Below are 13924 nucleotides of genomic sequence, written 5' to 3' on the forward strand. Positions count from 1 at the left end.
CAGGATGCAGCCAGACCCTGAGTCGAAAGAGCTCGCGGACCCGAGGGTGCCTGCGAACTCTGACTCGTATGGGCCCCAAAGCAATTGCTTCCACAAACCAGTGAGAGAGCCGTTGCTTAGTAACAGGCTTGCCCTTATAAGGGTTAGCCCAGGACACAAAGGGTTTGGTCATTATGACGAAGCACCCTTGATCTGTCCCTGTACGTGCGTAAAGCACGGGCTGGACACGGCAAATCCGGCCGCTGTTCCCCGGAGGAATACAGTGGCGGGGAGGATGCCTTAATGTCAAATGTGGTACCTGAACCAACCGCCTTAAGATAAAGGCAGGGTTGGGCTTCAACCACACTCTGTTTGCCCTGGGGCGAAGACTGTACAGATAGCGCATGAGTGCCACTGGCTCGCTTGGCAGCTGCCAGGGTCAGCTTCATGTCATACTGTATTCAAATTGTACCACTCACGGGCCAAGCCCATAGAGCCAAGCGCTCTGGGTGTGGGTGAAAGATCGCCCCCCCCCCCGCTTGGGACAGTATGTCCCTGCATAGTGGGAGCTGCCATGGCTGCCCGCACAGCAGCTGATATATCTCCGCTAGCCAGTACATAGCTGGCCAGTGCGGAGCTATCAGAATAAGTGTGTGGCGTTGCTCTCTCACTCTGGCCAGAGTTGGGGGTATCAGAGCCAGGGGTGGGAACGCGTACAGAAGGCCCGGGGGCCAATCGTGCGTGATTGCATCCACGCCTAACGGTGCATTTAGATCGTGCATCGAAAAGAACAGCTGACACTGAGCATTGTCTTTCGATGCGAACAGATCCACCGCGGCTAACGCACCCACAGCTGGCTCACAATCCTTGGATGCAGAGTCCAGTCTGCATAAAGTGGTGCACCTCTGGACAGTAGATTTGCCCCGAGGTTCATCACTCCCGGTACGTGCGTCGCTCTCAGGGAGAAGAGACGTCTACCGCTCCATAGGATAAGGTTGCGCGCCAGTGTGTGTAACTGGAGAGAACGCAAACCCCCATGGCGGTTAATATACGATATTGTGGTCGTATTGTCTGTCCTCACGAGGACGTGATGTCCCCTGAGGAAAGGCAGAAAGCGTTTTAGGGTGAGAAACACCGCTAAAAGCTCCAGGTAATTTATGTGCGCCCGCTGGAGGTCTCTGCTCCAGAGACCCCTCACCGGGCGACCTTCATACATACCTCCCCAACCTGTCAGACATGCGTCCGTGGTGACCACTTTCCGTGAAAGGACAGCACCCATAGGCACACCTCGTACTAGAAAAGTCGGGTGCAGCCAGTGGCGCAGTGCCATTACACATTTCACAGTAACCATCACTCTAGTTTAGTTTAAGGGCGGCCACCCAGCGCTGAAACTCCCTCATGTGTAAGCGTCCCAGTCGTACGACCAGGATGGCTGACGCCATGAGCCCCAGCAATCGCAGGCATGATCTGAAGAGAACATGTTTGCGCAGCTGGAAAAGAGCGAGACAAGCTCTGAAAGCTTTCACTCTTTCCGCTGACAGGCGGGCTGGAAAGGGCACCGAGTTCAGGCGTAAACCCAGGAAGAGTATAGTCTGCATGGGGCACAACATGCTCTTCTCTGTGTTTATTATGAAACCCAGGTTGAGCAGGTGCTTTACGAGGACATTTGTCTGCGTAACAGCCTCCTGCTACGACTGTGCGAGAAGCAGCCAGTCGTCCAGGTAGGTCGCCAGGCGAATACCCTGTTGTCTTAACGGGGCTATCGCGGCTTCCGTACATCGTACAAACACCCTTGGACTGAGAGACAGACCGAAGGGGAGTACTCTGTATTCATAACAGATCCCCTGAAATGCAAATCTCAGATATTTCCTGTGTGGGTAATATACTGGGATGTGGAAATATGCATCTTTCAGGTCGACTGATGTAAACCAGTCGTCTTGTCGCACGAGCCGCAGCAGAGATGTGTGAGTGAGCATTCTGAACTTATATCTTTTTAGATATCTGTTCAGAGCCCTCAAATCAAGTATTGGCCGAATTCCGTTCCCTCCCCATTTGGGAACGAGGAAGTACTTGGAATAGAAGCCGCCCTGACTCTGCTCGGCGGGTACAATAGATATAGCCCTCTTTTCTAGGAGTGAGAGAATCTCTCTCTCCAGAATGTGGGCTGACTCTCCTCGGGCCTGCGAATGCAGAATGCCCGAGAAGTGAGGGGGGGTGACAGCGAATTGGAGTCTGTAGCCCCGTGTTACTGTCTTGAAAACCCAAGCAGATGATGTGAGCATCTTCCACTGCATGCTCCTTAGAGCCAGTGGAGATGTCACATCTCTTCCCCTCTGAGTCTCTATTTGTTGTGTTATGGGGCCCTCTAGTGTCTGAACACAGTGGTGCCCCTTTTCGACAATCCCTACCGACACTGCGCATGCGCATGACGGTGGTGCCTTCACAACCCCAGCCGGCACTGCGCATGCGCGTGACGGTGGTGCCCTTAAAGCCCCAGCCGGCACTGCGCATGCGCGTGGCGGTGGTGCCTTCACAGACCTGCTTGTAATCCGCCTTTTGAGAGATGCCGTAGCTGCTCTCAGAAGGAGGACAGTTGACGGGCTGTTTATTGGTTTTATTGTTTTTCTTTTCATTTTTTTTGAGCTGCACCCTTGGCCTGAAGCCTGGATGGGTCAGCGGCAAATGTTTTATGACAGAAAAATCAACCAATGTGTGACATGTGTTTGTGCGGACTTGAGGATGGTGTTGAGGCATCTCTCGAGGCGGCAGGAACACATTTAGAGCTGGGGAACCGTGGACTTCCAGCTCTGTCACAGAGAGGAGAAGGAGGGGCTGTCACGCCACTCACTTCTTCTTCCTCGACTGCTGGCCGAAATTCTGGGTTGGCTGCGGCTGAGCTGCAGCCGGAACCGTAGATTTTCTAGGCCAGCTCGCCCTCGTCTCCAGCCTGTGTTGGGGACTCGGGCGGGCTGCGACCTCTGCGTCTTCGGTGCTTTAAACCGAGCAGGGTTCGAAGCAGCTTGGGCGAAGGACTGCTGCTGCGAAGGACTGCTGCTGCGAAGGACTGCTGCTGCGAAGGCAGCGGCTGGACCCTTTGAGGGAGGCAGAGGTGGAGTGCCTCGTCCTCCTTCTTTTTCGACTCACACCTCCTTTGCATGGAGGCGAGAGCGGAGCCGAAAATTCCCTCGGGAACGATGGGCATATCCAGCACATCCTCCTTTTCCCGGTCTGGGAGGTTGGTGAGGTTGAGCCATCTCGCTCTTTCCTGCACCACCATGATCCCCATTGCCTTGCCCGTGGCTTGGACGGCGCAGCGTTGGACACAGAGACAAATGTCCGTGACCGCTGCCATCTCGTCCAGAGTGGCTGCCTCCGGGTTACCCGACAGGTCCTCGCAGAGCTCCGCTTGGTAAGCGGTTAGCAGCGAGGACACATTCAGGGCCCTGGCGGACAACACTGCAGCTTTGTAGGACTGTTCAGTCATTGTCGACTGAAATCGGTCCGACTTTGCTGGCAGCGTGGGGTTCCTGCTTGGTGACGGGCCCATCCTCGGTAGGAGGTGGGCCGCTACCAGCGGTTCCATGGGCGGTATGCGGAGCAGGCCGAGCTTCTCCATTCCGTCACAGTCTAGGGAGGAGGCACCCTGGATTGGGACCTTGTTGCTGAAGGGCCGGTCTCTCCACGAGACCGACACCTCATCCAAGATCTCCGGGAAGACCGGAAGGAGTTGCCTCTTCGTCGTCCTCTTCCTGTTCATCCGACTCGGACAGGAGGAACGCCAAGGCGTCCTCTTCGTCCTCATCGTCCTCATCGTAGTCCAGCTCGAGGACATCCTCCGCGGTGAGACCATGGTGAGGTCTAACCGGGAGCCCCAGCTCGGTAAAGCGTGGGGTCCCGTTCCCGCGTGTCTTGCCGTCACCGGGTCCCGGCCTGCCAGGGCGCGGGATTCCGGTTCTGTAGCCATCGCAGATAATGAGCCCCAGACCGACACGGAGAGGGGTTCACTCTCTGCGGCGGACTCCCCGTGTCTTGACTGCCGGCCGGCGGGTCAGTGGACATGGGGGGGTCCTGCTCCGACAGGCTAGCTTGGTGTGCTAGCCGTCGGCGGAGGCTCTTCACTCTCTTCACGCCTCGGGCGTGTTCCAGCCCGAGGCAGGACGAGCAGACCTGGTGTGTGTCTGCGCCCGAGATCTTCAACCCGCAGCCGCAGAGTCGAGCCACCGAGTCCCTGACTCCTCTGGTGTGAGGGAGAGAGGCGTCCATCTTGTTCGCCTGTTCGAGAAAAAAGATGTTACCACCCTGTCCTTAATCCGGAGAAAAGGACGGTGTGGGTCTTTTATTCCCGGAGAATACTGACTGGTGTGACAGTATGCTCCTTTAATCCTTTCTTCCTCCGTGGAGAAGAGAAAAGAAAAAACGTCCTCGCTACCGTGGTGTTGATAGTGAGGGAGCGAGCTAGCAACAGGTGTGTTGCTAGCTTAAAAAAATCAGACCTACCTTACTTTCCGGGGAAGAGAAGGGCGAGGTCGATTTTAATACTAACTGGCATTAGTATTACTGTCTTCCTGCAAAGCAGAAGGAGTAGCCGGCGAGCGCCCGTCGACCGAAATGGATATTTGGGTTCAGTCTGTGGACCGTTAAGCTTGTCCGGCTACTATAGAGATGTGCTCTGAAGCGAGAAGAGGTGTTTGAATGACGCATGCGTCGTGGCGCAAGCTACTTATAGGGGGTGAATTCCCTGACGCTGACGTCAAGATCACCAGCCAATCAGGATTGGCGTAATGAGATTGATGCTTCTGTTTGCTACGCGATGAGGCGCATCCCATAGTGAGACATCGAACAGAGTGTTATGAATGAGAACTTGAATTTAGTTCATGTATATGCCCCCAATAATGATGATCCAAAGTTTTTTAGAGACCTGTTTTATACGCTCTCAACATTTACTGGTAATTACATCATAGCAGGGGATTTTAATTGTGTATTGGATCCAACAAAGGATCGGTTAGGGGGCATAGATAAATCACACATCAAAAGCAGGGAAGTCTTACTTAGTATTATGAAAGATTTTAATTTAAAGGACATCTGGAGAGAATTAAAGCCTGAGGCTGTAGAGTATTCTTGCTACTCTGCTTCTTACAAATCTTATTCCCGTATTGATTACTTTTTGATATCAGCAAATTTGGGTTCTAAAATCAAAGACGGCACTTATGATGGAATCCTTATTTCGGATCATGCACCAAACTCACTGCTTTATGTAGACTCAAGGCTGGTGAGAGATCCTTCTAACTGGCGTTTTCAACAAAAATGGTTAGAAGACTCAGATTTTGTCACGTATCTTGGCAAACAAATTGATTTATATTTTTGAGACAAATACATCGGAAACATCATTATCTATAAAATGGGAAGCTTTTAAAGCATTTATTAGAGGCCAAATTATCAACTACACAAGCTCTAAATTCAAAAAAGCTCGTCAGAAAATGACAATATTGGAATCAAAAATAAAAACCCTGGAGAGTGAGGCCTTTCAGAAACCCTGCCCTAAATTACAACAAGAACTGCTAGTACTGAGGTCACAGTATAATGAATTATCAGCTTCTAAAGCAGTGGCAAGTCTACTAAGACTCAAACAAACATTTTACGATCAAGGAGAGAAGCCTGGAAAGATATTAGCGTGGCGCATTAAACAATTACAAATTGAAAGATCTATTACGTCAACACAGAATAACTAGGGAGATAATATAGTTGATCCTTTAGAAATAAATGAGGCTTTTAAAAATGTCTATGAAAAACGATACGACTCTGACACAAATTCAGATCTGACGCGTCAAAATAACTTCTTAGACTCTCTCAATATACTGAGTATCCCAGCTGAAATCAGACCTAGTTTGGAAGGGGAATTATCACTTGAAGAGATCTCTAATGCAATTGATAACATGAAATCTGGGAAAGCTGCAGGACTAGATGGCTTACCCATAGATATCTACAAAAAGTTCAAATATAAAATACAATCTCCCCTCTTAAATATGTTGTTAGAATCTTTTAAAAATGAAGTCCTTCCGCCATCACTGAGAGAAGCCTTGATTACATTGTTACCAACACCAGGTAAACCCTGCAATAGATGCGAAAATCTAAGACCAATAAGCCTTCTTAACTCGGATGTAAAGGTGTTATGTAAAATCCTTGCGAAAAGGCTGGAAGGCCTGCTCCCAGGGATAATTAAGGAAGATCAGAATGGGTTTATTAAGGGACGCCAAGGGTTTCATAATGTCAGGAGGGTACTGAACATTCTGCATAGTCAAAATGACATGCCAGATACTGCTCTCTTGTCGTTGGATGCCGAGAAGGCATTCGATAGGATCGAATGGACATATCTTTTTGATATCCTCAAACGCTTTGGATGTGGTAACAATTTTTGTAAATGGGTTAAATTGTTATACACTGACCCTGTGGCAGAAATACTTACAAATAATTAATTATCAATCAATCAATTAAGATTCACAAGGGATGCCGTCAGGGGTGTCCTCTATCACCACTTCTGTTTATAATGGCAATAGAACCGCTGGCCATAGCTATTCGGTCTCATCCACAGATCTCATGGTATAACTATAGGTCAAACGGACCACCGTGTAGCTTTATATGCTGATGTGATGACGTCATCGTGTTTCTCAGGGACTTGGATAGATCAATTCCAGTATTATTAGAAGTGATAGAAACATTTGGTGAATTATCTGGTTACAAAATTAATCATTCCAAATCTTCCACATTGTTATTAAACTCCAAAGAGAGAAGTAGTCCGACTGCATCAGTCTCCCAGTTTAAAGTTGCGGAGCATTTTACATATTTGGGTGTAAAAATAGTGCCCAATATAACAGATGTGGTGAATTCTAATTACGATCCTATTATGGAATCAATTACAAGCACAATTGATAGATGGAAGCTTTTGCCGATCTCTTTAATTGGGAGAATTAATATATTAAAAATGAACATACTCCCCAAGTTGCTGTATCTATTCCAAAATATCCCCATGCCTCCTCCTCCAAACTTATTTTCAAAGTTAAGGAAATTATTTTTGAATTTTCTGTGGAGCAACAAACGAGCCCGCCTGCGCTTGGCCCTCCTGTATATGCCCTATGTTAGAGGGGGCCTTGTTTGTCCTAATCCTCTCTGGTACTACTGGGCAACTCAGTTAAGGACTATTATGTTTTATTTTACAAACGACAATCCCCCGGTCTGGAGAGAGATGGAGACCCAATTTTTAGATTTACCTCTTCCCATGTATTTGTACTCAGCTAATGTGAAGAAACTTTAAAAAAAAACACTAACCCTATTACTAGGAATATGACCAGAGTCTTGCATGAAGTAAGGAAGTACTTGGGCGAACCTCTCTCTCTCACGTTTTAGTCCAATTTGGGGAAATTATGACTTCATTCCAGGCAGAGCTGATAATGGGTTTAAGATTTGGTCAGATAAGGGGGTACAGAAAATTCAAGATCTATATAGGCTCAATGATGATAATCTGATGTTGTTTGAGGAGTTTGCAAATAAGCACAACATTTCATGGAAACTTTTTTTCAATTTCTTACAAATCAGAAGCTATATTGGAGCAAACCAAAAACAATTATTAACTATACCTCCATACTCACCAAGAGAAAATAATGTTAAAGGACTGTAGGGGGGGAAAACTCATTTCTGCACTTTATAACTTGCTTATATCTGGCTCCCCTGAGTCACCCGAAGCTAAACTTAGGAATTGGAAGGAGGATTTTCAGGAAGACATTTTGATTGATGAGTGGGAAGGTGCCTGTAAGAAAGCTCAATCACAAACAGCGAATACCCGTCTTAAGCTCTTACAATATAACTGGCTGATGCGTACATATATTACCCCAGAAAAGCTAAACAAATGTAATGGTAATATCCCGGACTTATGTTTTAAATGTGGACAATCTAAGGGAACATTCTTTCATTGTGTTTGGGAGTGTACCAAGATAAAAACGTTTTGGGAAGAGGTAAAATGTATGATAGAAGAGATGTTATCATTGCAGTTAATCATGGAGCCCAAGTTTTTTTTGTTAGGGTGTTATCCAAAAGAACACAACATAAGGAAGAGAGAACAAATCTTTTTAAATGTATGTCTGCTGCAGGCAACACGCATGATAACACTTTCATGGACAAATGTTAACAGTCCAAGTATTGGCAAATGGCTAAAAGAACTGTCTGCATGTGTCTCATTGGAGAAAATAACCTATTCAATTAAAGGAAAACAAGAACTATTTAAAAAAAGTATGGGGCCCTTTCCTTAAATATCTGGAACATGCGGATCTAGAGAGTACTCTGGGTCAGGAAATTGGAGATGATTAATGTTCCTCTGCTGGGAGAAGGATAAAAGCCTTTCTTATCTGCCTTCATGTTTGTATATTTCCTTACTTAGCCTACCCACGTGTTTGTGAAGTTAATTTAATTTATTTGTTTTATTTATGTGACTTGTAATGTACTTTAATTTGGTATGTCTTGTGGATGTTTGTGTACTGTCTTATATATTGTCTATGTATGCTTAAACAATAAAGAAAGTGTTAAAAATCAATTTTAAAAAAGCACAACCTCGATCCAGAGGTTCTAGCCAACTACAGACCTACGGTATTTCTAATCTTCCGTTCCTCTCAAAATTTCTTGAGAAAGCGGTCGCAAAACAGTTATGTGATTACTTAAAAAACAATGATTTATTTGAAGATTTTCAGTCTGGCTTTAGAACACATCATAGTACAGAGACAGCTCTGGTTAAAGTCACAAATGACATTCTAATAGCCTCAGACAAAGGACTTGTCTCTATTCTTGTCTTGCTCGATCTCAGTGCTGCATTTGATGCTATCGACCATGATATCCTATTGCAAAGACTAGAGCACTTAGTTGGCATACAGGGAACTGCTTTAAGCTGGTTTAGGTCCTATCTATCTGAACGCTCTCAGTTTGTACGTGTCAACGATGAATCTTCCACGCAAACCAAAGTTAGCCATGGAGTGCCACAGGGCTCAGTGCTCGGACTTATTTTGTTCACATTATATATGCTTCCGTTAGGCAATATTATAAGGAATAATTCTGTACATTTTCATTGTTATGCGGATGATACTCAACTATATTTATCAATCAAGCCTGATGAAATTAATCATCTAAATACAATTCAAGACTGCCTCAAGGACTTAAAAACATGGATGACCTTAAACTTTTTGATGTTAAACACGACCAAAACTGAAGTTATTGTACTCGGCCCGAAGAATCTACGAAACAAATTATCTAAAGATATACTAACTATGGATGGCATTAATTTGGCCTCCAGTGAGACTGTAAGGAATCTTGGTGTTATATTTGATCAGGATTTATCCTTTAACGCCCACATAAAATCAATTTCAAGGACCGCCTACTTCCATCTACGTAACATTGCAAAAATCAGGCATATCTTGCCTCAAAACGATGCAGAGAAACTAGTCCATGCATTTGTTACTTCAAGGCTGGATTATTGTAACTCTTTATTATCAGGGTGTACCAAGAAGTCAGTCAAGTCGCTTCAGCTGATTCAAAATGCTGCGGCTCGTGTACTAACCAGAGTTAGAAAAAGGGACCACATTACTCCTGTTCTGGCTGCTTTACACTGGCTCCCTATAGAACAAAGGATAGAATTTAAAATTCTTCTTCTCGCCTACAAAGCCCTTAATGGGCAGGCGCCATCTTACCTTAAATAACTCATTATACCCTACTGTCCTACTAGGGTATTGTGTTCCAAGAATGCAGGGTTGTTGGTTGTTCCTAGAGTCTCTAAAAGTACAATGGGAGCCAGAGCCTTTTCTTATCAAGCTCCACATTTGTGGAATCAGCTTCCAGTTTGTGTTCGGGCAGCAGACACCCTATCCGTTTTTAAGAGTGCGCTTAAGACCTTCCTTTTTGATAAAGCTTGTAGTTAGGGCTGATTAGATTCAGCCCCTAGTTTTGCTGATATAGGCTTAGTTTGTCGGGGGACATCTTACTTCTTCCTTCTCTCTGTCTATACCTGTGTACTCTCATGTTCCGATTAACCCAGCTTCCCCAAATTTCTTTCTTGGTGTCTATACACGCCGGGAACCGGAGTCATGGATGATCCTGTTGCTGCGGTCCAGTGTCCTGGATCGCGAGCCCTGGATCTTGAGTCGTGGCTGTGCTGTGGTCCTGGATCATAAATCCTGGATGGATATCCTCGTGGATTCATCTTCCTATTATACACACATGCATTTCCAAACATCTGGACTACCTATGTTGCAAATGTATTATCTTTTCAATTTACACACGGCATCTATTGCACGTCTGTCCGTCCTGGGAGAGGGATCCCTCCTCTGTTGCTCTCCCTGAGGTTTCTCCCATTTTTCCCTTTAAACTGTGGGGTTTTCTCTGGAAGTTTTTCCTTGTACGATGTGAGGGTCTAAGGACAGAGGGTGTCGTATTGTCATACTGATATTCTGTACAAACTGTGAAGTCCACTGAGACAAATGTAACATTTGTGATATTAGGCTATATAAACAAACATTGATTGATTGATTAAAGTAAATAACTTCTCTGGAATCGTCTTTGCTGTTATCTGCTCTCTTTATCCTCCCTTATCAGCCTCTTATGAGCTTGCTGCATAGTTATAGAGGAATTCAAAGAATTGAACCGACATTTCTGAAAGTGTGTAAAAGAACTCAAACAGACCAGTGGTCTGTTTCGGCACAGCTATAAACTGATAAAAACTAGGTTTTATTGAGCCTCTGCCCTATAGACACATCCGTTTCTGTTTTATTTGGACCCAGAGCTGATAAAGCTGGAGATTCATTGGTTTCGTCTGGGCTAGTTTAGTTTATTCTGCACATCAACAGAATCAACAAACAATGAGAAGGAAAACACAACAAATGGGAATTTGTTATAAAAGTAGGTAAGAAAGTGCACTGGGGGGAGATGTGGAATCTTAAAAGACATATATTCGTATTTGTCCCATCCAATGAGGAAAAGTTGGATTGTGGAAATATCTTTTAATTGTATATTTCAATTATATTCTATTTTCTGAAAGGAGCTGTATTGCCTTTCAGATTACAGAGAGAAGCGAATTAACCAGTACCAACTCTGAGGCCATCATCTCTGTTTCCGCTTTTCTAAGTTGTCTCTGTTTTCTCTTTCTCTCCATGAGTCTGTTAAGCTGCTCAGTTGTTAAGCTCTGCTTTGCAGAAGTGCTCTCCTGACAAAAAGAGGAATTTAAGCCATTTTGTTGTTGTAATCTCCTCGACTGCTTTGATGAACAGAGACAAATAAAGACCCATATGTCTCTGTCGATAGCTGAAATGTTTCTGTTTTATGCATTTTAATATTGATCACCAACCTGCTCCAAAGGCGAAGAAGAAGCTCTTGTCAGGGTGATTCTCTAGCAGTGCCTTGACCCTGTTCCCCATCCTCTCGTTCCTCTTGTAGATGAGTTCCTGTCGAAAGTAGCTGTCTATTTCCTGGGCGGTCACCTGCTCGCTGAGTGGCAGTGTCACATTGTTGAAGTTAGGGACCTACAGGGTGCAGAGAGGATGGTTCAGGTTAAGCCGAGAAGGTTAAAAGGGGAAGGAGGAGAGGAGATTCCTTTAGTTTTGTCTTTCATTCGAAGACAAATTAATTCTAAAAACACATTAATCAAAAATGTGTATTTGAACTGAAGGTGCAACAGGATTGTTAGGAGGGTGAATGGGTAAATAATGGAGAGAAAGACATGGCAAGTAGGAACAGAAGAACCAAATTGGCGATGTATAGAGAGGCTGGGTGTAGGAGGAGGTGTGGGGGATGAAGGGTCGGTCAGAGGGTTGAGGGGTGAAGGAAAAGGGTCAAAGGTCGTGTCACTGGGACACTCCAAAGGGTCAAAGGGTCAAAATGACTCTTAGTTTATTAATTAGGGAGAAAGAATTTAAAGTCCACTGCTACATCACACAAGATTAAGTAAGACTGACCTGTGAGGTGTCGTGATTGAAGATGATGGAGTTGAGGTCTCCACAGTTGTAGTGTCTGATGAGGTCTTCGGTGGTGTAGGGGACCTGAAGGCTTCCGGCCCTCAAAGACTCCTGCTGTAGTAACGTCTGGTTCAGGGCAAAGATCACCTACAAGGAGACAATAGGAACCAGTTATTTATCCATTTATTATAACCATGACGGGAGACCCAAAGGCTCTCCGGCCTCACAAACTTCCTTTTAGTTTTTGCATTAGCAAAACTTGTGCATAGGACCTGTTGCACATATGCACAAATCTTCCATTTTAAAATAGCCAAGCTTTCATCAAAAGCAACCACATTTATAAATCAAATTTTTTTCAGGCTGTTAAATGATAGTGTACGATTGAGGAAGAATAGACATTTTTGTCCGATCAAATAATTACGGTACATCACGGCAGTTTAATGGTACTTGACTAAGATGATAAGCTGTTCATCCTTCCTAAACTAAGGCAGGACTATTTGCAGTGAAACATTTAATACAGACCTAGTAAATATTGGATACATTTTAGACCTGATTAAGACGCTGAACAAACATTTTGGAAATTAAAGTCAAAGGAACTAATTCTGAGGGGATCATCAATGCTGGTACACAATTTCAGGATATATCCAATATTTGAAGAGACATTTCACTCAAAGTCACAAATGTATCAGAGGATAACCAAAGACTGTAGGGTTTTTCATGTTGGGACCAACTCTTCAAAATGTGTTCTCGCTCTGATCAATAGCTATTGAGATATTTCAGTCGGGGCTAAAGTGACATTGCCAAAAAAACAACATTGTCATCCCTTGAGTCACGCTGTTATCATAGCTAAAATGTGTACGTACATCTCAGACATGTTTTTATCAAAGTTTTAAAAGTAAACCAAAGCCCAAACAGGAAGTTAACCAGGTAAAATATTTGCTAAACTAATCACTACAGCAATGGAGACAGTTTAAGGCTTTCCTGCCAAAAACCCTCTACGCTCTGCTGCAGAGGGATTCAGCCTATTGTGCGAGCGTGAAATCGGCCAGTGTTTGGTGTGAAGGCCCCGGTGAGCCTGCCGCCTGTGATCAGCACCGCGAGGACACACATATGCATACATGCACACAAACACACATGAACACACTCATTGAAGGCCTCTACACACAGCGAAGCCTGAGACAGAAACCACCGCCACTCACCTCAGCACATGCCCCGCCTCTGATCCCTCTACCACACACCCACCCATACACACACCCATCCACCCATCCACACACACACACACACACACACACACACACACACACACACACACACACACACACACACACACACACACACACACACACACACACACACACACACACACACACGCACACACACACACACACACACACACACGCACACGCACACCTTTCACCCTGCAAGCCATTGATGTCGAGTCCCTTAAAAGAGGAATGTTTGTATGGCTTATTTGTTCCTCGATGGGAGCTATCAGTCAAAGTGAAGATGTGTTTTGTCAGCTCTGGAACTATGTTAATGTGTCTACAGTATGTTTGACAATTCAGTGTGCATCTGTGTACGTATTCCTCAATGTGTGTGTGTGTTCTCTCAAATCTTTGTCAAATGAATTCTGTATTGATATGCATACCCGTACACCAACCAGGCCAACCCAAGCGGCTGTTTTTCTTCTTTCCATGTTCTGCTTTTTCTAAGGTGCTCTGATTACACTATTCTCCCTCGGCTGGCCCATTGTGGGAGCCTGGGTGAGGCAGAGGAGAGGAGGAGAGGAGGGCAGCCTGGAGCAGATGCCTTCTTGTCAGGGGACAAAGGACCCCTCCGTCACCCTCTCTTCTCCTCTACCCTGCGCTCCCTCCAGCTTTCATCGGCCGCGCATCAAAGTAGCGCTCTGCATATGAAAAGGACCCCGTCTTTATGCCACGCAAATTAGCCGATTGCCGCCCCTC

General features: G+C 45.4%; 1 protein-coding gene across 1 annotated transcript in view; it reads right to left on the bottom strand.

Moving 5' to 3' along the window:
* The window catches only part of trabd2a (TraB domain containing 2A), a 76769-nt gene that overhangs the window by 34650 nt on the left and 28195 nt on the right, over positions 1-13924 (bottom strand). The window contains exons 3-4 of the mRNA XM_034096307.1: positions 11961-12107; positions 11354-11528 (exon numbers count right to left, since the gene is read on the bottom strand). Of these exons, the coding sequence (XP_033952198.1) occupies positions 11354-11528; positions 11961-12107 (322 nt within the window). The remainder of the gene's footprint in view (positions 1-11353; positions 11529-11960; positions 12108-13924) is intronic.

Source organism: Pseudochaenichthys georgianus, chromosome 12 (assembly GCF_902827115.2).
Source record: "Pseudochaenichthys georgianus chromosome 12, fPseGeo1.2, whole genome shotgun sequence".
In the NCBI taxonomy this organism is placed as follows: Eukaryota; Metazoa; Chordata; class Actinopteri; order Perciformes; family Channichthyidae; genus Pseudochaenichthys; species Pseudochaenichthys georgianus.